Source organism: Sturnira hondurensis, unplaced genomic scaffold (assembly GCF_014824575.4).
Source record: "Sturnira hondurensis isolate 20B ecotype Veracruz unplaced genomic scaffold, ASM1482457v3 Scaffold0005220, whole genome shotgun sequence".
Lineage (NCBI taxonomy): Eukaryota > Metazoa > Chordata > Mammalia > Chiroptera > Phyllostomidae > Sturnira > Sturnira hondurensis.
In genome coordinates this window covers 2,124,833-2,151,629 of record NW_028077851.1, presented here as the reverse complement: position 1 = coordinate 2,151,629, position 26,797 = coordinate 2,124,833, and the positions used below count along the sequence as shown (strand labels likewise).

At 34.6% G+C, this 26,797-nt stretch overlaps 1 protein-coding gene across 4 annotated transcripts in view; it reads left to right on the top strand.

Annotated features, from left to right (window-relative positions):
* CNKSR2 (connector enhancer of kinase suppressor of Ras 2) overlaps positions 1-26,797 on the top strand; it is a 301,559-nt gene that overhangs the window by 238,921 nt on the left and 35,841 nt on the right. For all 4 annotated transcript variants that reach the window (XM_037046241.1, XM_037046240.1, XM_037046238.1 and 1 more), the window contains 5 exons: positions 2,631-2,704; positions 2,988-3,059; positions 9,085-9,152; positions 15,631-15,731; positions 18,146-18,698. In XM_037046241.1, the coding sequence (XP_036902136.1) occupies positions 2,631-2,704; positions 2,988-3,059; positions 9,085-9,152; positions 15,631-15,731; positions 18,146-18,698 (868 nt within the window). The remainder of the gene's footprint in view (positions 1-2,630; positions 2,705-2,987; positions 3,060-9,084; positions 9,153-15,630; positions 15,732-18,145; positions 18,699-26,797) is intronic.

The following is a 26,797-nucleotide window of genomic DNA, read 5'->3' as shown; positions in this document are numbered from 1 at the left end:
TTTTCCAGAGTAATATATCATAATCTATCACATGTCACAACAGATACACAAGAGTATATCTTACTTATTGATATTCCCTTTATACTACATTTCCTTTGATTCCTTTGCCATAGCCATCTATCAGATCATGTTAAGTCTATTTTAACAATAATTTCTAGTTAACCTTTTTTCTCAAAAAATGTACATGGCTTAAGGCAGGATACCAGCTAAATAGTCTCATATGAATAATATCAATATTATGTTATTACATTCAATTTGCATTTGAAGATTAATTTTTGAAATATAATTTAACATTATTATGCTTATGATTACAACATCTGTAGAGAATTTTGTGTTCCCCAGACAGGCTGTTATGTTCTTATTTTACTTTATGTTAGGTTATGTGTAAGAAAGTATTCTTAACACTGCCTGAAGTGCTATGCCTCATTTTCCATATCTGCAAAAAAGTGAGTGATCATTGTACCTAGCTCACTGGGTTCTTATATAGATAAAATGAATCAGTGCATTTAATACCAATGCCTGGTACATAGTAAGTACTCAATAAACATATACTATTAGTAATATTTTTCAAATTGACATCTTATTTCATTGAGTTACTATTTTACTATTTAATATAAATATCTGTATTACCTATATAGAAGGATTTGGTTATTTACTTTTGACATATTTTCTGACAATCACATAATTTCATGTGTCTTATTTTATTTTTTTAAAGAATTTTATTTATTTATTTTTAGAAAGAGGGGAAGGAAAGGCAAAAGAGAAGGAGAGAAACATCAATTTGTGGTTGCTTTTTGCTCACCCCCTACTGGGGTACTGGCCTGCAACCCAGGCATGCACCCTGCCTGGGAATCAAATGTATGACCCTTTAGTTCATAGGCCTATGCTCAATCCCTATATTGAGCTACAGCAGCCAGGGATCATGTGTTTTATTTTAGGTGTAGTAGACAAACAATAATTTTACCTCTATTTTCATTTAGTGTGTATATACACTTAATAAGCCAATCAAGCATTATCAAAAGCTACTGTTTGCCTGCTTTTATTTTAAGGTCACTTGTAGATTTGTCTGTTGTATGCTAAATTATATTATATCTTTCACAGTTTGATAAAAAACTGTGGCCTCTTTTTATTGAATACTAGCTAAAAGTTTCCATCAGAGAGTTATTGTTACTGTATTAGCCTTATGAGAGGTGAGCGAATAATTCCACAGTATACATTGCAAGAAATACCCTAGTGTGACATTTTTAGAAGAAATGTGAAAGTCCCTCATCTCATCATTATGGGAAGATAATAACTATACCTGCAATGTTTTAAATGGCTCAAAATTTAAACATTTTAAATTAAAGGCATCATGGTAATGAGGGAAATCAAAGTTGAGAGAGATTTAAGACTATTGTATTTACCCTAAAATTGGAAGAAAAAACTCATATATTGAAAAAAATTATACTGTTTTTTTAATAACACAAACATGTTAGCCACTATCAAGAATATCAAATTTTTGTTGTTTTACATATATACATACACACAGTAAAATAATTGATAGTGGCTCTATATTTTCTTTGATGTAGCAAATGGGGATTCAGTCTCACTTGAACTTGAAATATAAGAAGCCATCAGTACAGCACAGATCAAAGTTTGGGAGAGTAAAAGTTAAGGAGCTTGGTCATGAGCATGAAAGGGACAATAACAATGAAAGGGTTTAGCCAAAGTCAGTCTTAGCATAATTTAGATAATGTGTATCTAATGTAAGATTTTGGATAATTCTTCTATCTTGTTTTTCATCCCTCATTAGAGATAGGCGGATTTTATCTATTTCATTTAATTTTTCAAGTGAAAAATAACCTTTATATATAGCATATATACCAAATCAGATATCTAAAGATTAAAATAATCTATTTCATTTGTGAAATCTTGACTACACAAAATAATTATTTAATTTGGGTTTGATAGATGTTTTGGAAGCAGGAAAAGAAATAAGTTAGTAAACTCCCCTATATATTGCATCTGAGCATTAAAAATAACAGAAAATTGTGCATTTTATTTTTTTTAAGTTTTTTATTTTTAAAAAATATATATTTATTTATTTATCTTTAGAGGGGAAGGAGAGAGGGAGAGAGACATCAATGTATGGTTGCCTTTTGCGCATCCCCTGCTGGGAGTTGGCCTGCAGGGAACTGGCCTGCAACCCAGGCATGTGCCCTGACTGGAAATCAAACCTCAATCCTCTGGTTTGCAGGCCTGTGCTCAATCCACTGAGCTACACCAGCCAGGGCCAAAATTGTGAATTTTAAATGTAGACTAAAATTATTTTATGTTATAAAAGTGTATAAACATTCAGATTAGAAAATTACAAAACATGTTTCACTTTGAGAATTAAAGAATTTTCTATCAACATTTTAATGTAAAAAGGATTTTTCTATACATATTTTAATTTGTGGTACTCTAACTGTTTAAAATATACCTTTAATTTAATGAAATATAGCCAATAAGTGGAATTTTAATCTCTAAAATGTCATATTTAAGGAATTAATGGATACATTTATTAGTATAGATATTTAAAGCATTAATTATATAGTATCAGCTTCAAACAAGTTTACATAATATCCTAAACAAGAGTGTTACTTCTTTAGGATGAAAAAGCAGAAGGATTCATCAGTCTGCCTGAATTTAAAATTGATAGAGCCAGTGAATGCCGCAAGAAATAGTAAGTTGATTTTATTTGGGGAGAGGGAGAAAAGGGAATACTTTAAATTTTTTTCTAGCTTTAAATTGTAGCTTACTTGTCTAATGCTTTCAAATTGAGGTAATAAGAAAGCATTTTGTGGGCAGAAAATTGGATTTTTTTACTGATTTCTGTCATTATGGCAGAAGCATTATGTGTGTGAACTCAGGTTAGATATTCAGGTAGTTTTACCCATAAAAATGATTTCATTCTAATCTATTTCCCAATTTGAAATAAAATAAATGCATTTTTTTTTCTTTTGCAGTGCATTCAAAGCCTGTCATCCTAAAATCAAAAGCTTTTATTTTGCTGCTGAGCATCTTGATGATATGAACAGGTAAAGTGTACTTAAATTTTGAAGTACTTAGAAAGTTAATATATTTTTCACATTAATGCCTAGAGAATGTCACTGAAGTTTCTAGATTGATCAATTTAAAATAAAATGTAGCCATACATAATTTTAAAGAACACCATTTTAAAAAATCAAAGTAAACTCATTGACTGTCAAGTTTACCAAAAATGTGCCAGAATCCATATATAGACCCACAAACTAAAAGAAAGGTTTTTTTTCAAAGTTCATTTCAAGAAAATGTCTTCAAATTTATTCTCAGATGGGGAAGAAAAGATACCCACAAAAAAGCTGATTTTTTTTCTTGCTGAGTATTTATGACAGAACACCCATCTCAATAATTCAGACCTAAGCAAAGTTAGTATTTCTTTCTGTCACTTTTCTTGTATGGCTAGACACCATTGTATAGCCAAATGATTAGTTGGCCATATGATTATTTGGTGGCTCTGAGAATATCTCTCTATGTATATTTTCTATCATTTGCAACATTCTGATTTGTGCTTATACTTTAGCTTTATAAATTTGATCCTTTCTTCCTTTCCTTTCTTCCCCTTCTCCCTTTTCTAGATTTCTAAAAATTATATTCAAGATGCAAAATTTTCCCCTTTATAGGTCTTCACAAGACAGAGTATATTACATACATAACCTGCCAACAGTTCAGGAGGTTACATATACTGGTTAAGAGCATGGACTTTGGAACCAAACTGTCCAAATCCCAGCTCTCCTACTTACTAGCTGTGTGACCTAGGACATAGAATTTGACCTCTCTATGCTGGGTATTAACTGTTTTTAAAAGTGGAGATAATAAAATTAATTAATTAATTAATTAATTAATTAAAAATAAAAATGGAGATAATAACCATCTTCACCCATAGGGCTTTTGTGAGGAGCAGATAAGCACACATAAAGGCCTCCTACACTGTAAGTGCTATAAAGTGTTTGCTAGTGTATAGATTCCTTTTATATACTTTGGGCTATTACCTTATTTACCTTTCTTTGTATATCTAAAAAAAATTAGTACCCAAATATTTTAACCATAAAATTGTGCAGCTTCATAAATGCAGTTTAACACAATAAATGAACACTTAATGTGCTTTCTTTTCCATCTGTCAATTTTCCTTTATTTTAGGGAGTATAATTTAGAGCCTCATTAATATTGTTCTTTGACACTTGAAAATACAACATGGTTTTTCCAAAGCAAGTCTGTGAATACAAAGAAATGGCAAAGAAATGTGTTAAGGATAGTTGATAAAAATCTTTCATCATTGATAAGAGAAATGAGCCTTTCATGTGGTTTCATAATATTGTCTTGATTAATATGTTACCATTCTTTCTCCTTGTTCACATAACATGGGGATGGGGCTGTGTTATTTTATTTTTTGTTTTTATAGTTCTGTCTTCTACTTTTCTAGTTACTATCCATTTTACCATTTGTTGAGCTCAATGCCCTTGGAATAAATGTGAAGTGTTTATATTATGACCAAATTAAAAATAGGCAGTGTATAAGAATATATCCTATGTTGCAAGATGGATACACTTGAACACAGTCACCTACATCTAAAATTTAGTGCAATTTAATCATTCATGATACATGCTAATCAGGGTATTCTTAGGCTATTCAAATTCTTATATTTGAATTGGCCTGTTCAAAAATGCACTTTTATGAACTAAAGAGTCATTCTTGGTCTGCATTCCCTACCCTGTTTTAGCAATAACTGCAGAAGTATGTGATGTCACTACTCTTTCCCAATGCTTCTATGCATATATCTGCTTCAGGATACCACAGAAGCTAAACCAAACCCATGTGTTTCATTTTTTTACTTTTTCTAAGCAATGGGTCAAAGGAAAAATGAGTCTGATCAAATATATTATCTCCACATGACACATTTCAGGCAGAATTAAATTGTTCTGAAATACTGAATCTTTTTTAAATATGCAAGTATAATGAACTTTTTTGCTTTGCTTTTTTTATAAGCATATTCCTGATGTTTACTTTCATTCGGCAAATTTTTTAAAATTATTTGTTAAAGAAATGGGAGAGTCAGTACTAGAAACACTCATAAGAAATTAGTGATGGGGAAAGACACCCTCCAACAACTTTGTTCAATAAATTAATTGTCACATAACAACAAGATGACTTGGGTGTTGCTTCATTTGTTCATTCTATATGCACTCTTTTAAAGGCACGTACCTAAGTCTTCAAGAGATTATATATGTATAATAATTATTAATTACATAATAATCATAATAAATATATGCTTTATCTTATTTAATAATTTCTAAAGCATTATCATATGTATTTAACATATATAATGCTATTTGTGATAGGATCTAGGGGTTGGAATGAAAAAGTAATCCTTAATTTTCATCTATAAAATCTCTGTGTATATCTACACACACATATACACACACATACACATATAGTCACATCTACTTATGTACACATATACCCAAATGTATGTATATACACACAAAGGTCTGTCCAGAAAGTTTCCAGCCAGGTAATATGAAAAATAGAGACATTTATTGAAGAAGATAGAAGATACAAGAAACATTATATTAGATATGACAGTGATGCCCCAATCTTCTTCAAAGTAGGCACCTTGGGACCTCACATAGTTCTCCCAGTCACCATCAGCGGCCTCGTCATATTTTCCTTAATCTCATCAATGATCTGAAATCTCTTCCCTTTCAATGGTGATTTTAGTTTTGAGGAAAGTCAGAAATCACAGGGTGCCAAATCTGGGCTGTCATGATGCTGAGTCACCTGGGGGATTTGATGTTTCTCAAAAAAACTCTGCATGAGATGTGATACATGAGTGGGCACATCATCATGATGAAGCTGCCAATCACTAGTTGCCCATAGATACAGCCTTCTGAATCATCAGAATAGTTTCCACAGAGGAATGTTCAAGCTTAGCACAAAATATGAGGCAGTATCGTTGTTCTACTTGCTAAGTCATTTTGAATGCGACTACCATACAGTACTTGTGCTCACTCAACAGTGTCTACCACCACCACTGACTAGTTCAATGAAGTCATCTTTGTTCACACACGTGTATTCCAGTCCACTCATCGTGGCTACGAGGTTACATCGATGTCACACAAACCAATCTTGTTATATTAACAATGGCTGGACTTTTTCTGGGCAGACCTCATATATATACTTATTGAATATTAAAATCCCACCTTCTGTTTTTTGATCAACATAAATTTGATTGTGAGATAATTTGCAAAAACACTTTGAAGTACCCCACCACCATCCATCTCTTCCCTCCTCAGAAATGACTATTGAAGCATTAAAAAAAAAGAAACATTTTTTTAAATTTCCACTTTGTGTGAGATCTGTGGAAATAAAACGAATCATCATGTTTCTCAATTTTGAGACTTATTTGCTGAATTCATTTGGCTTATATATTTCTCATCATGTCAACACATATGTCCTTGTGCTTGAGAGGGCTCATTAACTTCTATTTGGTGATTATTATTTCTACATTTTTCCCATGGTTCATATTCTTTTTTTCTCATTACATTATTCTGTCAGTTATTGACAACCTCATTGGACTGCTCACTGGGGTCTAATATCCCTTTACCTATCTTCCCATTTTAATGAATTGGTAATACAGTAAGTTACTGACTGAATTGAGACCTAAGATAAAGAACGTTCCCATCAATGTTTGAAAATATTCTAAATTCAGCATTGTACCCAAACCACCTCATTTTAAAACAGCTTCTCCCGATCCCTGGCACTTTTACCATTCTATTTTTTACCTTGTTTTTTAATACACTTGCTACTACTTAACATAGGTTTATTTGTATCCCTGCTTATTGTCTGTCTCCCTCTTAAGATATAAGCATCATGAAAGCAAAGGCTTTATTTTGTTATCTGTTTCCTCAGTGCCTAGAGCAATACCTGGCACACATAGGCTCTGAATAAACATTTCTTGACTTAATTAATGCATATATATGTGCTGTTCATAAGAGCCTATAAATACCAAATCGTAACTGTAGCAAGTGTATACAGGTTAGCATCTTCTAGATGAGGTCTTAAGGACAAGTTTAATACTGCACCAACATTTGTGTATTGTTCAGTTTATCATGCCTATGTGCAGTGCCCTGAGTATATCTATACACTTTTCTAAAGAGTGTTTAGTATGAACAGATTTTTCTTCATAAAAGTAGTTTAATTTTCCAATTGTCTTATGAAATGTAGCAATTCTGTAGTTCACTGAAGGCTCAAATTATGTCATTCATTTTGTACTCCCAAAACATGACTCATTATTCAGCAGATAGCAGATACTTAATACATGTTGTTGAATTGAAAAATAAGGAAGCCACTTCTTTAGTTTCCTGATTCATTTCATAAAGACCTCATTGTACTTTGGATGCCTGATAAAATGAAATTTTAGTGATATTTTAAAAATTAGTAAATATGATATATTGAATTAAAACTAAATAATAAATAGTCCTCTCATACTGTTATCATCATCATTTTCACCCCAAAAGAACCATAGCATTCTTTCTCTAGAGTGCTAAGACTTGCCTTGTAGTACAAATTCAAACCCTTTGTTACTTCAAATGACATATTGACTAGATTTTAATTTTGACCTTTTACTAATGATTAAGTCATTTTAAAAGGTTATTTGTTATGATGTTCACATTTTGACTTATAGTTTATAATTTTCTGAACTGTGTGTGTATATACCATGGTACTGAATTCATTTTATCAATCTTTATTTTATTCCATTGGCTCCAGTCCCTTCTTCACCTCCCAAACATACTGAAGGCAATAATAACATCATAAATTTCCTCAAAATAAAGTTGGGCTTTAAGTGACTTATTCTTAAAAGAAGCTTAAATTTCCATGGATGTGATTTTTGCCTATTAGAGATACAACTTTCCTCCCTTTTCAAGATATTCTAGGTATCTGATGCACAGTTAACACCAGCTGGCATAAATGATGAAACATATGAGTCATGTCAAAGAATGTCATCTTCCATTTAACAGAGGAGCTAAGCTCTTAGGAGAAAAAGTTCTCAAATACAACCTTTTCTTTAAAACATGCATCTCAATAAGATTGCTATGCATTTGAATGATGTTAACTATATTAGTGGTTCCAAACTTACTCAAGCTAGTTTGGAAAGTGGGTTATTCCTTAATTTCTGATTTTGGAAAGTATATGGGTCATAGGTCATACTGAGCAATGGGAAATTGTCAGATCAGTTTAAAGATTTTGTGATTTGTCAGTGTCATGTAGTATAAACAGTTGGAATAATGAGCACAGGGAAAGACCTGGTGTTACAAAAGATGGAGATTGAAACAGGGGTTTACTTCAGGCGGTCCCCAATATTGATGAAAACAGCACTTCTCAGAGAGAAAAGAACTAAGATTTACTTTTAAGTTACTATTGTTCATGGAGATAAGTTTTGGGGATCTCAACCGAGGTTAAATTTGTATATGCTTGTTTTGTCTTTGGAAAACCTAATACCCTTATATTTACAGACAAATTTCCTAAGTACTCTCAAGATGTGTTTCTAAGTGGATCATTAAACTTGAAAGAGCTTCATCAGCACTAGTATTTCATGATAAAACTTATTTTGACAGGCAAGGTCCACAACCTTTTCCCTTATCAGGATAAATTATATCTGATATTATTTAAATATCTCTAAAGGAGCATTTGTTCTGAAGAAACAAAACAACAGAACTAGTTGGAATGCTTCTATATTGGAATAATAGAGTTAATAAGGTTTTGGTCATCTCAAAACCCTTTATGTTACAAATGTTAACAGGTTTGCCCAAGACTTTTCCATTAAAATAGATACTCTTTGGTGTGAGAGCAATTGTACTACAGCAAATTTTAGCTCATTGGAGTCTCCGTGTGCCAAGAGTAGCAAAGAAGACATCTTTTATGTAGGATTATTCCATATATTCTTAGGCATATTAAAATAGATACTTCTAAGAAGTATAAGAAATGAAGTTGCAATGTTTCTGATTTTAATATTTGTTTTTATAGATGGCTTAACAGAATTAATATGCTGACTGCAGGTTACGCAGAAAGAGAGAGGATTAAGCAAGAACAAGGTAAAAGAATACTTTTTAAAAAGGTTTCATTTATTTATTTTTAGAGAGGGGAAAGGAGGGAGAAAGGGAGAGAAACATCAATGTGTGGTTGCCTATTGAACTCCCTCCTACTGGACACCTGGCTGGCAACCCAGGTATATGCCCTGAGTGGGAGTGGAACTGGAGAACCTTTGGTTGGCAGGCCAGCACTCAATCCACTGAACTACACCAGCCAAGGAAGAATACTTTTTTTAATAATTGTGTTATACTTCTTTTTTCTTGTTGTTATTCTACACAGCGATTTACTGTTAGCACTTGAGAGAAAATGCATGTGTTAGTTTATGGTTATTTGTCTTCTGGGTACTCTGGATACAAACCATAGTATCTTATAGGTAAAGTTAGGGTACTTGAACAATAATTAAATTTAAAAGATTTAAAAAATAAAATAAAATAGATTAAACAGATAGGAAATAAACTCTCAAAATTTTGAAACAGCTAATGTGAAGTTTTCTTGTGTGTGTTGCCAACTCCCTCAGTCTTTTTCCTATGGGAGTAAAAAAAAATCTCAAAAGTTTGAAAGTCTTTAATTGGTTCTATATATATTGACCCAATGCTAGGTCCTTGGTGGTGAGTTTTTTTGTTGTTGTTGTTTAAATGAATGATCCTTTCTTCAGTAAATTATCTTACTTAGTTGTGTTCTTCAATTCTATTACTGTGTAACTGTTTATGGAACTTTCCTTGGTATTTACCTCAGATTTATGAAAAACAATATCATGATGCAGAATTAAAGTCTGAACAAAAGCTGTGGTCACCATTCTGAAGTGGCATCACATTTCCCAAAGAGTATTTACTGTACATCACTTGAAAGTATGAATAGGTTTTTGAAAAGTTTTGAGACCCTAAAATTGAAAGAATCTCACAAATTGATACACATACAAACATAGTTCTAGTTGTGTATCCAGTGGGCATAGCATGTCTGTTGATATGGAGATTCTAAAATCCTTCTGTTTCCTCTCAGTGTATAAACCACAGCCAAAACTTTTTAAAACATCTAAAAACTAAAGGTTAGAGAGATCTAAAACAGATAACCAGATCCTAAAACTAATTTGTCAGCAAATGTTTACTGGGGTCAACAAACTTTCTGTAAAGAGCCAAATAGTAAATATTTTAGGCTTTGCAGGCCATAAGGGTTCTGTCGCAACTACTCAACTCTGCTGTTGCAGCAGTAATACAACTCTAAGCAAGTAAAACGGGCACGGCTGAGCTCCAATCAAGCTTTATTTATGGATGCCAGGATTGGATTTTGTATCATTTTTTAAAAATATTCTTCTTTTCCTTTTTCAATCATTTAAAAATGTAATAACCATTTTTGATTCACAGGCCCTATAAAAACATGCAGAGTGCCTCATTGGCCTGCAGGCCATAATTTAATAAGCCCTGGCCATAGGGTGAGGGAATGGAGGTAGGTGGAAAGGTTCAGGGTAGGGAGATAGGGCAGGAAATTTCAAAGAAATAGCAAAACATGTTTCCTGCCAGTGGGAATTCATCATCTTGTTGAGGATCTCAAAAATACACACTTGAAATTACTTAAGAAAAATTAAAGAGCAACATAAAGTAAATTAGTAGTAATTTTTGTATAATGTGAAACTAATTTTAAAAATTTACTAAGTAGATGCAGTTGTTTTAAAGCTTGATTTTTTTAAAGCTTGAGAGACAGTATTAATGAAGAAACACTTGCTGCAGAAAGTGATCAGTGAGCCTCACATAAAGTCAGCAATGGAGAGGGAGAGGAGATATTCGATCCAATAATAAGTATTTCTATGTAAGGCCTTCAGCTAGCACTCTAATTATATCAAGGCAAAATAAGCACCTGTCCTACCTGAAATTACATTAAATTTTGGTGGAAAATATACTCTTAGTAAAATACGGAAAGTGGAATGTCAGAAGGTACAAATCAAGGTTCATGGGTTTGAGAATGGAGAGATTCCTTCCAGATGTAGAGTGAGGAAAGGCTTTATGTTTGCTCAATTATCTGAGGTTCTCACAGGATGAGAAAAATGTGGAGTCAAGGAATTAACAAAATAAAACATTCCTGTGGTGGAACCAGCATGGATACTTCCACAAATAACGTGGACACCATCTTAATTAAATCAGTGTGCACGGGCAAACCCCAGCCAGACTATGAATGGCAGGCCACCTAATGAGCCACTTACTTCATTGTTAAAAGTTTATTCCACACAGATAACAGTGTGGTGATTACCAGAGGGAAAGGGGGGCGGGAGAAGTAGAAGAAGGTAAAAAGGGGATAAATGGTGATGAAAAACACTTCACTTGGGGATGGTGAATACACAATACAACATACAGAGGATGTATTGTAGAAGTGTACACCTGAAACCTATGTAATTTTTTAAGCAATGTTATTCCAATAAATTCAATAAAAATACAAACTGAACTAAATTTAAAAAATGTTTATTCCCCACCTTCATGCTTCAACTTAGTTTATAGGCCTATAATTGTGGTGAGAGTGCTAAAAAATGCAAGCCTTCCTTTTCAAATTTCTTTAAAAGGCAAAAAAACTGTTTGTTGAAGGTACATACAGATTTACTTCTTATCTTTTTAAGATGTAAGAATGAGAAGTATGGTCAATGTACTGATGAGAAAATAAATCTTTTAAAAAAGTCAATTTGTGTGAATATGGAAGGCTAGAGTTCCAGGCTTAACCTCTATATTTCATCACTAGGCATTACTTTGAAGCTGAGCATGTTCTTGATTTAGTGATTTTTCTTTGTATTTGGTATATATGACCAAATTTTATTATGGATGAAAGAACTGGTAAGTTGTATTATATATGCAGGCTCTAAAAAGTATTCATTCCATGGATTCCTGCTGTCCTAGTCTCATGTGAATAAATATTTTAGTGCCTACTGGAGTATGGTAGACAATCATAGCCAGAAGGTAATAGTTACAACTCAAATCCCTCTTGGTAATATAGTACAACTAGAATCTGAAATAATTAGGATTTCTACCTAGAGTGTACATTCCTCAGGTACTCTAACATAGATCAGAAGCATAGACCTCCTACCTTTGCATGAGTGGTCTCATAGTATTCTATATAGAAAACTACTGAATATGTGTGTCTAATCCATACTTCTTTAAAGTTATTTGATACTTTTTAGTACCAAAGTTGAAGTTTATCCAAAATATAGCTGTTTGAGAATTGGGAATATTTCATAATGATGCAAAGGAATAACTGCCAAACACTATATCTGTTTAAATGATCAGTGCAACTTAGAAGTGACTCTTCCATTGACTTAAGTAAAAGTTTAATGAATTACTGTCATTAACTACAGAAATATAAAGAATGAGAGGTTCTCTTTCATTATTCATCATTGTACTTAGAGAAAACAGGGTTATATTAAATTACACCAAGATCACAATTTGGCTAATTATCTACTAGTCATTTTTCTATATTTTTCCAGCTTCAATTCAGACATTCATAACATTATTTTCAATCACATATTAGGTCTTTTTAAAGCTTTAATTACATAAAAATGAATGAAATATATTGTGTTTATTTCATAATTCTAGATGAAAAAGTCAATTCTTTTCAAATTAACATTTTGTATCAAAATGAGAAGTGGAAATTTTCCTGTTCTATTGATGGCACTGTTTATTCATGATTAGTTACTTATAAAACTGAATTCACTATAAGAGACATTCAAAGTATCCATTTATTTTTCTCTAAATAGAAAGCTAAAAAAATTAATTTGCTCTTAGAATGAAAATCAGACTGGTTTCAGCTTCTGAGCAATAATATGCTTGTAATTTTCCACATGAACCCAAAAAAGCCTGACCAAATTTTCTGTGGAGCCTGTTCTCTAGCATTGCTCTCTCAAAGACACACAGCTTAGTATGAGCAATGAAATTAATCTGCAAAGTGACATTTCAGTCTTTTCTTAGGCAACCCAAGAAAACTTTAGATTGGTGGTGCTTTTTAATAGACTAAGAATTACATCAGATAGTGAGCTAAAATTGTTTCTAATTTAGCTTAGGAGAAAAAGGAGAAAAAGACTCTCCCAAATATGTCGCTTGTAGTGATAGCTATAGAAACCTTGGTACAATGGTAATCATTTCCTCCTCCATGGGCCAATAAGGACCACTAGAGGTGCTGACTCCTTGAGACCCCAAGGTATTCATGCAAAGGTAAAAGAGAAGCTCAACAGAGGTGCCAGTTTCTGGGAATAGTGGGAAAGGTAAAAGCAGAGTGATCTTGGCAAGCTCAATCCCTTCACCTTCAGCAGTGACTTCACAATAGTATTTCAAGTTCCCACAAAAGTACCCAATACAGACCCCAGACCTTAAGAATCCACTTTTCATGGCTAGAAATTGCTATAAGAAAAAACTAAAGTGTAAGAAGTTTGAACAGAAAAAACTAATGTGTGAGAAGTTTGAACAGGTGTTTATGTCCTATGTGAGCTGGGTCAGACTGTCTTGGCATGCTACCAACAAAGAGGACCAGGGCTCCTAACTAATGTTTATTGAGTGATTTCAAGGTGCAAAGTCTCTTTTTTTTAATTTATTTTTTAAATTCTCACTTGAGGACATGCTTACTGATTTTAGAGAGAGGGGAAGGGGGGGAGAGAAACATCAATGTGAGTGAGAAACATCAATCAGTTGCCATTTGTTGCATGTGCCCTGATTGGGAATCAAACCAGCAACCTTTCTGTTTATGGGACAATGCTCCAACCCACTGAGCCACACAGACCAGGGCAAAGTCTCTTGATATATGTTACCTTATTTAGTACCTTCACATACACACAACTCTGAAAGGCAGTTATTGTTAGCCCCCTTTTACAGATGACAAAACAGACTCAGAGAGGTTAAGTAACCATCACAAGCATATAGACGATTAAGTGTCACAGCCAAGAATTGAACCTACATCTGTTTGAGGATATTGCTCATGCTTTTCTCACCAGTGTTTGCTGGGTCCATCTCTGGGCAACTATGTCAGTTCACATTTGCAGGAGGCTTAATATACTGGCCATCACCGGCTTGATCCAATGTAAAAATCAGACATCAAATTTGTACCAACTAGTCTTTGCTTATGGTTTACTCAAAGGGAACAATTACAGTAGAAATAGAATTTCCAGAGTCCTTGTATTTTTAGGCCTAAATATAATAACCTCCATTGCTAAGGAATTTCTATTCACAATAGCCAAAGTTACAGAGCAGCAGAAAGAGGGGGCTTAAAGGATTGTAGATATATGTGACATTAAACATTCCCCCTATGTCATTACAAAAGAGTCCGAGTAACATAGCACTCTGAGATTTAGAGCAACACAAACTCTTAGTTCAAAATCTACTTCTGCTAATTTCTATTCCGCATATAATTAAATACCCAATATATTTTAGCTGTACTTATTAATATTGATCAGCAGCACAAAGAAAATACATAGAAATACTACAATATGGGAATTCCTGGGTGGAGGGGGGTCCTGAAAAAAATATATGCCATGATTTTTCACCAAAATCTCAATATTAGTCAAGCTTTCTGATGGTTCTTTTCTGATTTAGATTTTCATAATAATAAGGAAACTTTTGTTTTAATACATTTTCTCTTCTTTTATAATCTGAAATTCATATTGATAATACTTCTGGGTTTTTCCATGTAAATAACATAAAGAATTAACCCAGCAGTGACAGGGTAATTGAAGGAAGTATTATTAGTGGAACAGATTCTGAGTATTGGCCTTTTTACTGTATTTTATTTGCTCATCTTATTTATCTCTCAGAGTTTTTCCCCTTCTATCTTGCCTGATCAGCCAAGTCAGTTTGTCTGGCAGCTTACATTTTCTACCCTTTTAGGTAGTTTTAGAAGTTTGTAACTTGCAGCCCACATCAGCAGATTTGCCCTTTTACAGTTGGCAAAATTCAGATTTGCCATGTGTTTCAAAGTAGAGGTGGGAGTATGGTGTTACAGAGATTTATGCCAGCATGACTCTGGAAACAGTGATTGTTAGATAACTAATGAATTGAAGCCAAAAAAGAGAATTGAGGACATTATTTTGGGAAGTGTTTATATCTGTAGGCATCTACAGCAATATATTCATTGTTTTTCTTTAGGATAAAATGATACAACTTGAAGCAGCATCATGTGACATCATTCATTAATTGAAGCTGCAGAATAATTTAGTCTGGAGCCTCAAACACCCTAAACTTGCTTTGGCTTATGCAGTGTCTTTTTCTTAACTCTTTAAAATTGTGGTCATATATGATTTATTGCTTTAAAAAGAGGTTGGAATTGGGTATTTGAACACTTCCATCTTCCTCAAGACCTAGCTGAAAGTAAAAGTTGGTGGGCCTGGGATGGTGAGTGCTGGGAAACAGGGTGTAGAAGTGGAATTTAAATTTCCTTTTGTTAGCTGGTATTGTATGTTCTTGAAAATATGCCTAGAAACATTAACAGAATGTTGATGTGTCCATGTGTGTGAATTTTCAGATTATTGGAGTGAGAGTGACAAAGAAGAAGCAGATACTCCATCTACACCCAAACAGGACAGCCCTCCACCACCCTATGATACATACCCACGGCCTCCCTCTGTAAGTCGTGAATAGAAATGTACTTAACACAGCATCAGATTCCTTGACCTACAGCCTCACTTTGCTTGTTAAAAAAAAAAAAAGATATGCGCTGAATTGCATGTCAGCCCTCAGTTTCTTAGGGGGAAAGAAAATAGGGAGTCTAAAAGCTATAAGTGGAAAATATGAAGTATGCAAACAATACTTAATCAAGGGAAATAGTAACCACAGATTCCATGCATAATAAATATCTGATGGGGCTTATTAAGCAAATATACAAAACATATTGTTTGTATCACAGTAGCTTTTGTGAAAAGAACAATGAAAAATGTTTTCACAGAAAAAGCTATATAAATTGACCTTATCTATTTCACACTAATAAAGTCCATTCCTATATCCTTTAGAATCAACTCATAAAAATGAAGGTTATATCTGTATTGCCCATATTTTGGCATGTAGCTTTTTGAGATAGTCAAGGGTCTGGTTTAAGGTACATGTTTATATAGTACTCCAGACCTTTTAAACTTAGGTAAATTATTCTTTATATAAACTATACTTTGATCTTTTAATAGGGTAAACAACTCTTCTGATTTACTTGGGACTATCTCACTTTATGCCCATTTCCCAATGAAATTAGTGAGAGTATCTGAGTAGTGTTCCACTTTAGACAATACATTGCGTGGTCATGGTGCCATGAAAGTCAACTCTGCCTGTCTTGGAACTGAGCCTTTCACATAGAAAATGGCAGCTGGATTTAGGTGACAACAGCAAACCTAATTCCACCTCCATATTATTTCAGGGGATTTTTAATAAGAAAGGTGCTGTGCGAGATGTTGATATAATTCTAGGCCTTCGCCTTCTCAGCTTTGGCTGTGGATAGGAATCACCTCTGGAATGTTTTTAAAATGCAGATGTTCAGGCCCAATGCAAACAAATTAAATCAGAGTACTTGAGGCTGCACACAACTTGCTGGTCTGGATTGTGAACTTTTTCTGAACAGTCTATTCATCTACACATTTCTTGGCCTAGCTCAGCAGTGGCACTTACTTATTAAGTGTTTAATAAATATTTCTGAAATAAATGAGTGGGTACTTTTGGCTAATAACTAAAAGGAAAGCCACATTTTTAATAAAATGTTTCAAGACAATGTCTATTACCTAAGGAGAATAAGAGAAAAATGGAAAAATTGCAGAACTGTCCCTATCTGTATGCGCATTTCTTTCATAAATGCTGAAGGTCACCGAGTATGACAGAATGCAAGGACAAGCTATAGAAATGAAATAATGAAGTCAGTGACAAGGTACAGTTTTTATCATATCTTCCCTAAAACATCAGGGTCTGAATAATTCCTGTAAAATATTTATAAAAGAGGAAGAAAGGGAAAGTGCAGCTTCACCAAACAGCCATTTAGTCATAACAACACGTGAATTTTAAGAAGGAAACTAGTCATGTTGTTATTAACATGTGAGAAGATAAACTGCCCACAGAAAATGCCACATAACTTCTCTTTACCTAGAGGGGCAGAATGCACTTTCCCTTCAACCAGGCTTGTCCTCAGGCCCATTTGCGATGATCACATTTAACAACTCTGGCTTCTCCTGCCAATCAATATAGAGCTTGAGCTGGATCTCTAGTCTGAGCTTGCTCTGGTCTGTTAGCCCCCAGTGCAAGAGTAAGGCTTGTCCCAGGAGCTATGTCTGCAAGTGTTCTACAGCATTCACTTCATGCCAGTAGTCCCTTTGCTTGGTTGTGCTTTTCACTGTAACATATATTTCCAAGATTTAAATTTCAGAGATAAATATATTCCATATTTCTTTTGTGTTTATATACTATGAAGTGCCTGTACTTAAAGCAAATGCTAATCTCCATCAGGCTATCATCCCATGCTACCTACATTTCTAAGTCTCTAAAAAATGCCACGGAATTCACAAGGCCATGAAGCTTTTCCTTGGCACCCATAGGAGCAGACATTTGCCTGTGAAGAACAGGAAGGGTTCTGTCCGATCATAGACATTTTGTTTTCACATCCCAAAGCCTCTCTCTCCTTACTATCTTCCTCAAGCTCCATAAACTCTGGGAACAGGAATTTGGCAACTTCAGGATTTCAAATAAGTACAGATTTAAAAACCTACAATTGTTTGTTTAGTTCCTGGATAGTTCTTACATAAGTGCTCACATTTTCTTGTACTTTGTTGTTGTAAACATCTGTATTAAGATGTGAGATTTTTCATGAGAACCTGGTATAGCTGCACTTCAATACATCTACATCTCAGTCTCATAAAATGTCAGCTGGGGCCTAACTTTGAGATATTTGAAAACTTGACTAGTCATTAACTCTCAACTAGCAAATGTTACCTGGTGGAAATTAAATGTTTCTTGGTGCTAGAAGTGGCCCTTTATTTCTGTAGAGATTCATCAGAGGCTCCTTTCCACAGATGAGTTGTGCCAGTCCTTATGTGGAAGCAAAACACAGCCGGCTGTCCTCCACAGAGACCTCTCAGTCTCAGTCTTCTCATGAGGAGTTTCGTCAGGAAGTGACTGGGAGCAGTGCAGTGTCCCCCATTCGCAAGACAGCCAGCCAGCGCCGCTCCTGGCAGGATTTAATTGAGACGCCCCTGACAAGCTCAGGATTACACTATCTTCAGACTCTGCCCCTGGAGGATTCTGTCTTCTCTGACTCCGCAGCCATATCCCCAGAGCACAGGCGGCAGTCCACCCTTCCGACTCAGAAATGCCACCTACAGGATCACTATGGGCCTTACCCATTAGCCGAGAGCGACAGGATGCAAGTGTTAAATGGAAATGGGGGCAAGCCTCGAAGTTTTACTCTGCCTCGAGATAGCGGGTTCAACCACTGCTGTCTGAATGCGCCGGTTAGTGCCTGTGACCCGCAGGATGACGTGCAGCCCCCAGAGGTGGAGGAAGAGGAGGAGGAGGAGGAGGAGGAGGAGGAAGGGGAGGCAGCAGGGGAAAACATAGGAGACAAAAGTAAGTATATTGTTGGAGATTCTTAGCCTGTGTACACAGAGTCCTAACCTTTTCAAACTTCTAATTTTAAAAATGTAGAATTTTGTTTCCCTTTTTTTTTCTTAAAATAATGGTCTTGCTGCATAGGAAGTTAGCTATCCCTTGGCATCCTACTTTCAGAACTTAAGTAACTTGGGGAAAAGGATGAGTAATGAAACTTCTATCCCAGGATACCCATAGCTAGAGCAAGTAACTTTTTTCTCCAATTACCCATTAGCCTTTTAAGGTTAATGCTATTCATTTCTTTTTCTCCCTCCTCTTAGCCACTTTCTTCTCACTTGCATACACCGTCCCTTTTGTCAACAATTATTACCCCCTGAGTCTGGGTTAAGAAATTATATATGCTTTCAAGGAGGGTGTTAGCAGAACCTTGGTTGAAAAGTAAGTGAATACACACACACGGACACATATACAACTTAAAATTCCCAGAGTTTTTCCAAGAAGAAAATTCACATAATATTTCTACCAACTTCAAGTACCCAAATTTATGTCTAGAAACCATCCATTTACTTTTTTAGTATGTATATGGATTACAAATTTCAATTTATGGGAATCAAATCTTACAAAAGACAAGTCAATTAACTAACCCTCTAGCTTGTTGGAATTAAGAATATGTTTACTAGTTATCAAGTTCTTTATCCACCATGCCATACCAAGCAGCTCTTTATAACTAATGTGATACACCAGTTCAGAAACCCAGGCTAGTTTAAGGACACAGTTATAATTCAGTTATTTTATTTAAAAAGAAAGTCTAGGTCTGCCCATAAATGTTGAATGTTAAAATACAAAAATAATGTATAGAAGAAATAGGATAGAACTGTTTACATCTCTTTATTTAAAATGAGGTCTAGGTTAGTTAGTGCAAATGACCTGAGCCAGTGTTGCTGGAAACACAGTTCCTGGTTTGGCCCTGCTAGGGCATTATACCAGTGTTTTTAAAGTATGCAAACAGACTGGACCCTTCAGCCCATTTTGTGAGTATATGAGACTTTGATTACAGGGTAAATTTATGGAAGTACTTCATTACAACTGAAAACAACTCAAAGCTCCCAGATTACCAGCTGGCCAAGAGCCTCCTGTCAACGTTAAGTTTGGCTCATTTCAAATGAGGGTCCTTTGGCAATTATTAACAAGAAAATAGAGTAAACTTCCTTTAATGGTATGTATCTTCATTGCGTTATTTAACGGGAATTAAATTATGACTCATATCATCAAAATATGAGTTGCTTATGATAAAATTCATAGGTTAAACCAGGTTCTATATAAATTATATTTTAGCCATAATCTCCGTGAGGAGCATTGTAAAGGTATACTGTTGGTGCAGGAAAGACAATTACCATCCATTACCTTCCAAGCCCTGTCAACATTCACATTTATTAGAGATTATGGAAGAGTCTTGTGGAAGAAATATCTAGGAACTATGTTAGGCCTCTGTAGGAGTTCTAGCAAACACAATAATATATTTTAATATAATTATCTAAAGTATTAAGTTGTTTTGTAAAATTTATCTAAAGATGAGTTAAAAACTTTATTTCAGCTGTCATCCAGGTGCTATACAACTACTCTAACTATGTCAGGTTTGTTCAGTTCTACAAAGCAGAAAGCATGTGCTAGATTAGAACCTGAAAGCAAACCCCAGGCCCTGTGGTCACCATTCCATCAGGCTCCAGTAGCCCATAGAGCTTCTTTAGGTGCATGGCTTTCAGTTTTGTTTCTCCTACTGTCTCTTTTTCTTTTGCTGTTTGTTGATTTGATTTCTTTTAATCATGTAGACACCCTTGGAAGTCAGTGGCTTTTTCTTCCTTCGGGCTCCCAAATAAGTTAAGTGGGAAGTTATTCAGTGTAGCTTTCCATCTTTTTTCAGTGGGCTCTCTCTTTTTGGAATAATTGTGATGAGGCAGAACAGCCCCAGGAAGTCTGTCCATAAATTTGGTATTACACATTTGAACTGTATGGTTCAATATTGTTGGGCAGTCCATGCTATTTCAGTCAGCCCTGCTTCACTAAAGGTGGCCTTGTACTATCTTTCAGGGCCCCATTTCTGTGTGGGTATTTTTCCATAAATCTTGCCACTTGATGTCTCAGTGTCCTTCAAACTGTTCTTAACAGAGCAGTGCTTTTCGTGCTTGCATAGAAGGTGCTTCTTATTTAATGGAATGTATATCTGCCTCCCTAATGATGCTTTTTTGTATGACTATTTGAAATATTTAGAAGTGTACAATTTGATGAATGCTCACTTGGGAAACATCAGCTCTAAAATCGGTGTTTTCAAAAGACTCTCTAAGGTCTACATAAGGGGTGTCATTTTCATCACTGCCCTGGGCTGGCCAGTAGGAGTAAATATTCCAGGCTGCTTATTCAAACCAAGCTGCTTGGTGTTTTAATAACAGAGTAAAACTCATTCCAGGGGAAGAAGCCGTGGCCATTCCATCAGCCTCAGATGTGTGGCACACCCTCCAATACAGAGCACTCAGTATGTACTGCACAGGTGAGCAGGCAACTGTGCTTGGTAGAATCAAAGTCCAAAAGCCATTTGTTTCTAACTGTCCTGCTCAAGGCCAGCATTCTACTAAAGTAAATTCACACTAATCAGGTACAGACCTGCAGAGGAACTAAGTTTCAAGTCTCCAGCTCCAAACATTTTTCTTAGTGTGCCAAGAAGTCAAAAATAGGAAGTGTCAGGAGTGTAGGCAGAAGGAATAATGGAAGAAAGCATGAAAATGCGGTCTATTTTCTGCTTTAAAGGTAAAGAATTATGTCATCAACCAACCCCCTTTTTATCATTTATATTTATTTTAACTTTATATAACATACATTATACACTGTTTATGAGTTTTCAAAGCAATCTAAGAAGCGAGATGTACCTAAATCTGTGACCTATATGTTCAATTTGGTCCTGCTTATGAAGTGTGAATTTAGCCTTCTTTAGAACAGACGTCAGTGTATTCTCATGATTGAACTACCTTTTGTCTTCTTTTGAAATTTATTTATTTGAGTCATACTGATTTTTTCTCAGGTTGAACTCATTTTAGTCTAAAATGGATGGTACTAAAAGTACACAGATGAGACTTGTCTTATTTTCCTTTGACTGAAAAGTCAGCTTGCATATTAATTATCCTGACCTACTTCACTGGCATTTAGGAGAAGACAAGTAATTTCCTATTATCCCAATTAGCAGTTGTGAAGCTTACTGAGCTACGGGACTTATAATACTTCAGTTAAATTAAATTATAAATTATGTCAGCCTATGCAAGTTTTAAGCAGTGTAAATCATAAAAGTGTGGAGAAAATATGAAGATATATTTCACTAACAAGTCATCTGCCATAACACTAAAATACTGTTTCAGTTAATGCAGCTTGAAGTTTGCTTGAAATAGCTTTCTTTCCTTTGCCATAGGAAATTTAAATGAGGTTTTCAAAAATGTCATTGCTTGATCCTGCTAATTTCCCTCATGGCCCATTTATAAGAGTATTCTTTACTAGCCATACATTCTCAGTGCCTCCGTATACTCAATGAAGTTATAATGTTCTCTTTCTGATTGTCTTGGAAATAATTTAGCAGTATCCTCACTTAATTTACACATTTATTAGCTTGGCCTTAGAAATCTAAAGCAAAACCTAGGAGGTTTGGGGTTGGGGAGGAGGAAGAGGGTAGATAAAATCTATTTCCTTATAACTATAATACAGTTCAGGTTATCTGGTCAAGATTTTTATTGATGCTTTCAAAATGAAATCAGCTGAGAAACACATTTTAAAGTTATTCTTTTGGGTCTAAAATCCTTTGCACACCATTACAACTGAGTGGCCTAATAACTTAAATTATCTAGCAGACAGGCTAGGTAATGACTACCAATTCAGAACAGAAAAAGACTAATCTTCTTCAATCATTTTAAAGAGTCCTAGAGTAATTTCCTGAAGAGTTTCTAAAAGCCATGAATTTTGTTTTTAAGAACATTCAGGTAGGAAGTGTGTGGGCAAGGGGAAGATATTTCTAAAGTATGAAATTGTGTTAAAGGAAAAAAGGAGCAAGTAGAAAATAAAGAATAATTTTAAAGTACTTTTTATGGTCTTAATTTATTGTCAAGATAAGTTATGCACAAACACAAAGAATTTAGAACAGTATAATCACCAATAATATCTTAAATTATAGTTTGGTTCTAAAGGTAATAGGTGGAAAAGATATATAAGGATTATAAATAAAAAGATATTCATTAAAGTTCAAGAAAGAATAACAGAGAACCTTAAATACACCACTTTTGTTAAGTTTAAGGGCATCATTCTTGGCTGGTTCAGTAACAAATACATATAAATAAAGAACACAGAAAATCTATAAAGTAGTAAACAAATATTCTATTAATACCTTATTTTCTGATTTTGAAGAAAGACTGTTAGACATAAAACACTAAAGGTTAAATATAGAGTCCAGCCATAATTCTCATATTAACTATAGGTTGGATTTTTAGTCACACCTCCCTCATTTGGGGGGCTTAAATAATGAGAAAAAGTTATCTTAGTTTACAGAAAATTCAGATGTGAGGTTGTTCTGGAGTGAACTGAATGGCTCTGCAGTGTCAGGAATCTCAGTTAACTTTTCTGTAATGACAAGAGCTCCAAGCATCAGTTCTTACAAGATAGCATCCAAAAAGCCAAAGACAGGCTCTATCTTTAGTCTTTTTAGTAATACCAAGAAAAATTTCCTGGATCCTTCCAGCACTTAGCTCCAGATTCCATTGGCCAAGGTTCTACCACATGCCCATGGCTAAATTGCAAGGGAGATGGAATGATTATGAATAGTTTAGACTAACCTGGACTTATTTCTGAGATCATAAGGAAGAGAAATGTACCAGACTGTTTATCTACATGAGCCTCTCTTTTGTTTTATAGATTACATCCTCAAATGATTTGTTCAAACAGTGTTTCACTCTTTGAAAAAATATATATGCAAACACATATCCCAGATCACATCCTACCATTTAAGTCTTGGCATTAACAACATGCTAGATATCTAAATGGGGATAAATATTATGTGATTGAATATGTAGCTAGTTAGATATAATTACTGTTGATTTTTGAAATGAATGAGCATGTTTTCCTATAAACACTAAATGATCAGAACTTAGAATACAATCTGTGCAAATATTCCTTAGTTCAAATCCTTGCTTTGTCATTCTACTACTTGCAAGCAGTATGACTGATCAAGTTGTTTAACACCTCTAGACCTCAATGTCTTCATTGTTAAATCACGTGGTATCAGTATTGATAATGCCAATTGGTAATGCCAAAAGACACTTAGTTTCCATATCTGACACACTGTAAGTCTATCCAAAAACTATTTTATAATTATGTGACTTGTGTAGATTTTATGCAGATTTAAATTTAGGAAAAGAGAGCAATTATAATACTTGAATAATGAATTGGTCCTGGCAAATCTCACTAAATAACATTTACCTGACTATATGACCTAACTTTGTTCAGTTTCAGCTGTTTTTGTAGGTCAAAATGATGACATATCAGCAATTTTTTATGTTTCAACATAATATATTAGCCATGTTCCAGGAGCTAGAATAAAAAGGTACCTCATTTCATATTCTTACCACTCACTACTCCTTTTTTTTTTTATATTAGACATTTAGGAACTCAAAAGAAACCTTGTATTTCAAATAGCACTAGCCTTATCATATATAGTTACTGAAATATGTATTTCTAGGTCTTGCCATGCAAGTATCAGTTCAAATATTTTCCTCTCAGAGTCCTACCCTGACAACCTAGTCTGACCAAGATGTCTCCCCACCACCACCATCATTCATCCTGTGGTCAGAACTATTCACAGCCTCATCGCTATGAGTATAGCATCAAATATTTTCTACTGATTTGCTTTTTATCCCTACCCACAAAAATATAAGTTTCTTAGAAGAGATTTTATTCCCATCTTGTACACCCAGTGCCTAAGATAGTATATGGTCCATCATAGGCCAGGCATTATTGGATGAATGAATGAGTGGGTAATTGAGTGAATGAATGAATGAATGAATGAATAAATAGTAGCTAACTATCTTGCCACAAATTATTTTCCATTTTATTAATTATGTAGTAGTTAAAGGTAAAGTTGTTTTATGAATTGTGTGACATAACACAGAAATCAAAACATTGTAAAATTCTTCATTTGGGGTGTTTGGTGAGGGAAAGGACAAGACTACATGTGCTCAGCATACCCTTTTTATGTTGGGCACCAGAAAGCTGGGATGCTATTAATTGCTGCTCTTTGTATTATTATTCATTTATAGTCACCTTCTCTATTGTTAAAGCCCTTCTCTTCCTGCCTGTTTCACCCCCATTAGAAATAGGAAGTCCACAGGAATATGACATGTGAGATAACTAGTTCAGTATTAGAAACCATATCTTCTAGCACCCCTAGGCAGTCGTTTTTCCTACAAAACTCTGCAGCCTGTAGAAGGAAGGCTGGCTGCACTGGAAGTCGCCCGTCACCTAGTTTCACCCTGAATGTGTAAAACATGTTGAAATTCCAACCTGTACTTCACTGAATAACCAATAGCCTTGTATCAGCCAGGAAAATAGTCTCAGGAATGTTAATAAATAATGAAGCTGCATTTAAAGGTGAAAGAGTGAATTCTAGGTGCTACAAAGTTGCATAGCACACATGGCCAGATAAGAACTAAAGCTCACATTAAAAAAAGGATGACTAAAGCTTCACCAGTATAAAAAGGCAAGTTATGATTTACCATTTGTTTTACCAAGAAAGATGATTGGATTCAGCTACACTATTACTTGTTACTGTTTTCACACATCAAAAGCAAACCAATTTTCTTCAAATCATTAATAGCATATTGTCAATTTCTCAATGGAGCACTTTCTAGCTTATTTTATGGTGCCCTGTCTTATGTTCTGTCTCCTTTTACCTTGGTCACCCTTGCCAGAGAAAGTTGGAGTCACAAATGTCTCCTTTTTCCCCCCTACATTTTAAATCCACTTTGTATGGTTACCAATTATCAGAAGATGCTAGCTTAAAACATAATAGGATTATACCATAAAACATACATTGGAAGTTTTTTTAATTTTCTTATATGTTTTTCTTTTGTTGTTTAATTGAAAAGTATTAACTTGTTTATTGTTAAACAAATACAGACAGACATAAAACAATGATTAACATTAAAAGCAACCTTCTCTTCTTACTCTGTAGAAGTAACTTCTGTTTAAAATTAAGGTTTTAAAATATAATTATTATATGAATTTGTTTTCCTCATACATCTTTTTCCTGTAACTCAATATGAAGTAGAGAGGCATGGCATGGTTTAGATGGTTTTCAGCTAACTTTTTTCCTCTGCAATGTTTTTATGTGAACTCAGTTTATAATATAAGCAACAGTCTTCTGAGATAACTTGCACATCACCTCAGAACCCAACCTAATTCCACCATATATTACCATGAAAATGCAACAGTGACCTGTTGATCCTTTCAAAAGTTTAGAAGAAGAAAGAAGAAGAAGAAGAAGAAGAAGAAGAAGAAGAAGAAGAAGAAGAAGAAGAAGAAGAAGAAGAAGAAATGTGGGAAGAAATGACAAAGGATGTACACACACACTTATACCCACCATACACATCAGAAGCTCCTTGCCCACCTGCTTCATACCTTGGTGCCATATGGCTTTTAGCCAACCTCCTTTATGGAGGTATATCAATAATGTTTCAAAGCTCTATTTCAAAGCTCTATGATGAAAACAGCTAAGCCAGAACCAGACAGCTAAAAACCACAAGCAGGAATGTGGGTTTCAGGGGTCAAGTTCAGAACTGCTCCATCTCGTGGTCAGAATTTACCTGTGCTTTTACTTCAAGTTAAAAAAACACTAAACCTGAGCCCTGGCTCGTGTAGCCCAGTGGATTGAGCGTGGACCTGTAAACCACACAATCGTGCTTTGATTCCCAGTCAGGGCACATGCCTGGGTTGCAGTCCAGTTCCCAGCAGGGGACTCACAAGAGGCAACCATACATTGATATTTCTCTCCTTCTCTCCATCTCTTCCCCTCTAAAGATAAATTAATAAAAACC